General features: G+C 45.6%; 1 protein-coding gene across 1 annotated transcript; it reads left to right on the top strand.

Annotated features, from left to right (window-relative positions):
- The first annotated feature begins 522 nt into the window (after positions 1 to 522).
- Positions 523 to 2,099, top strand: LOC104261553 (putative protein FAM10A4). The gene is made up of 2 exons (XM_009817633.2): positions 523 to 660; positions 1,113 to 2,099. The coding sequence occupies exons 1-2, from the start codon at positions 523 to 525 to the stop codon at positions 2,097 to 2,099; spliced, it is 1,125 nt and encodes a 374-aa protein (XP_009815935.2).
- Positions 2,100 to 3,191: the final 1,092 nt, after the last annotated feature.

Here is a 3,191-nt window from a genome sequence, read left to right as displayed (position 1 = left end):
GTAAGGGAAAATACTTGACCAAAGCATGTCTAAATACACAATTCTTATCCAGCTGTTATTGCGTTCATGTTGGTTGTGGCTCATAAAAGATGTTTTGTTTAAATGTGAAATTAAATAGACTCTCCAGTCCTGTGTCTGCTCTTTGTAACAGGCATGCACACACACAGAGGCACACACGTATATCTGTGATACGTAAAATGTGCAATAATAAAAGGGACCCCGTCCTGTGTGATATGACTTTAAGAAGCCATGCTGGGATTCCAGTGATGACACAATATATGAAGTGACAAATTCTATTCCAGTTCCCGAAGTTATTGGGACCCTGCAGCTGGCCTTAGCCCCTTAATTAGGTCCCACAGCAAGACAACAGAAGGAAGACGAACAGGGAAGCTTGCCACATATACCTGGCACTAACTTAATAGTCAGAGCTCTCACCTAAGCCATTTTTCATCTTACCTTTCTTCCTCTGCTTTCAGTGACAGCAAATTCTGTGTAACATCATCCTTTTGGGATCTGAGCACCATGCCTTCAAGGAAAATACTGGCAAAATCAGACCCATCTTTTCTAAATTCTGAGGATCGTCGCTTTCTCTGGAAATCCATAGAAAGTGCAGAAAATTACTTACCATCTGCTTCAAGCAAAACAGATGCAAAGGAGCTAGTTACAGCAGCAGGAAAGTTTCTAGAAGATGAGGGCAAGCATGGTTTGGAAAATGCTGAAGAGAAGACAACTGATCCACAAACATAATCCACAAAAAAAAAAAAGGGGGGCAGTCAGAGGAGGTCATGAAACAGATTATTGAAAAAAACAAGAGAGGCCCTTGATTTCCTCAAAGGTGAAAATCAGAAAGCAGTCGATACGCTTTCCAGTGTCAGCAAGCTGAATCTTCACCTTGCCAGCTCACACATTAACAGAGCCAGTCTTTTTTGCAGCTGCAAGAGCCAACTATGGCCATTAGTGACTGTGACAGAGCTATTAAACTCAATCCAAGTTCAGCACAGGCCTATAAATGCCGAGGAAAAGCCCTCCAGCATTTGGGGTGTTTAGAAGAGGCTGCCTGTAATGTTTCCTTGGCTTGTAAATTAGATTCTGAGGCTCAGGCAAAGTTTGAGAGGGAGGAAGAGTCCAGTGGAGAGCCGGGGAGGGATGAGAGCGAGTTGGAGACAGACAACGAAGGGGAGATTGAGCCAGAGATGGGAGATGAGAACTTGGACATAACCAGCGATATGATGAAGCAGGCTGATGAAAAGAAAAAGGTGGCTTTTGATGCGGTGGGAAGAGGTGAATTTCAAAAACCTGTTCAGCTCTTCACTGATGCCGTCAAACTGAACCCACGCCTTAGTACTTTGTACGTCAACCGAGCCAGTGTCTTTGTACCGTTGCAAAAGCCAAATGCTGCCATCAGAGACTGCGACAAAGCCATAAAAATAGACCCGAATTCTGCACAGCCATACAAGCGGAGAGGGAAAGCATTTCGGCTCCCAGGTCACTGGCAGCAGGCTGCAAAGGACCTTGCACTGGCCTGCCAGCTGGATTGTGATGAAGATACCAATAACATGTTGAAGGAGGTTCACAGAAGAGTCCAGAAAATTGCCAGGCACCAAAAAAAATATGAGGAGGAACAAAACACAAAGCAATCGTTGGATGCATTGCCAAGGGTGGGGAAATTCATGGCAGAAGAGGAGAGGGATCTGCTTCCGACTTCTCAAGAAAAGGAAAAAGCACAACTTTGGCATTGGAGATGGCTCAGAGAAGTGCTCTGGAGGAACTGGAGAAAGCTTATAGAAAGGCCCTACGAGAGCAAGAAAAGAGCTCAGAGGGCTGTGTTAGAAGAACAGAAGGCTCAAGAACTGCAGCTATCACAAAGAAAAGCTGTGGAGGAGCAGGAGAGGGCTCAAATAAGGGCTGTTGGAGAACAAGAGAGAGCCCAGGAAATCCTGAAAGAAGTTGCAAAAACACAGCAACAAGCCTTAGAGGAGCAGGAGAGGGCTAAGAATGGACAAAACAAAGCTAATAAAATCTTGGAAGAACTGGGGAAAGAAAAAAAAAAAAAAGGTCCTAGAAGAACTCGAGAGAGCTCAGAAGGAGCTCCAGTGTGAGTAAGGGAAAGCTCAGAAGAAAGCCCTGGAGGAACAGGAGAGGGCTCAGAAAGCCCGGGAGAGATCTCAGGAGCAGTGTGTTGGAAAGCAAGGGAACTTTAAGGAGAAAGTCCTTATGCAATGGGAAAGAGCCAAAAAAAAAAAAGCTTCCTGAAGAAGAGGTGCAATTTCAGAGGAATACTGAAGCGTCTGGGCCAGTCTGCAAAATATTCTCTGGAGAACTGGAAATAACTCAGAGGAATGACCTGAAAGAACAAGCAACGTCTTCTTTGCAACAGGGCGAGAGACTGGGAGAAAGAAGCAGAAGAACAGAGTGTCAGTCCGAAAACTGTTCTGGAGGAAGGGCTAAGCTCTGGGGGAAGTCCAGACCGACCAGAAGGATCACTGGGGCCACCTGCAAAGCCCGTTTGGGACTCCTCTGAATCGGGGTGGTTCTCCGAGGTGTGATTTGTTGTCTGACCCAACGACAAACCAAGGGAGAAATGTTTGCTGAAGAGCTGAGCTCAATTTGGAGCCGTCTGTGAGTGCTTTTTCCTTTAAAGTAAAATTTCAAAAGCAGACACACAGAATTGGTACTTAAACTGTATTTTTTTAAGCAAGTATTTGAAGTGTTTCCCATACCGTGTTCCGACCCACATACAAGCTTCCATGACCTTCCAGAAAGAGTCCCGGTTGTCAAGGTTCAGTTCTCGTGCAGGTTCAATTTCTTTCTGTCTGTGTACATGTTTGACGCTCTTAATGGCTCCTTATCCAGGAGAATGAGGGACTTTTAGGGGTTAAACAAATGGTGGGAATCATTGCTGAAGGGAAGGAGCGGGCATTTAACAGGGGGTTAAAAATGGCAGAGTGAATCTGTGGCACGGAGACAAAATTAAATGGTGTATTGCTTCTGACATATGGTAGCTTGATGGGATCAACGTCTGAATTGCTTGAGGTCTCGAAAGGAATCCTGCTTGTCCAAGCCGCTCTCTGCAGGGGGGGAACATCCTGATGTCAGCAAGTCCCTTTACAAGCGCTGGCTTTGAGCCACCCCGGGTACGCGTATTGTGTCGGAGGCTCTCCAGTCAAACTCTAGATTTGCTTCTTAAAGCG

The sequence above is a fragment of the Gavia stellata genome, chromosome 6 (assembly GCF_030936135.1).
Source record: "Gavia stellata isolate bGavSte3 chromosome 6, bGavSte3.hap2, whole genome shotgun sequence".
NCBI lineage: Eukaryota > Metazoa > Chordata > Aves > Gaviiformes > Gaviidae > Gavia > Gavia stellata.
Note: the sequence above shows the minus strand (reverse complement) of the source record. Positions and strands in the feature narration are given on the sequence as shown.

Coding starts and splice junctions, on each gene's coding strand:
- LOC104261553 (XM_009817633.2), top strand. CDS start 523: ATGCCTTCAAGGAAAATACTGGCAAAATCAGACCCATCTTTTCTAAAT. Junction 661..1,112: donor AAACAGATGCAAAGGAGCTA/GTTACAGCAGCA, acceptor GCAAAGTTTGAG/AGGGAGGAAGAGTCCAGTGG.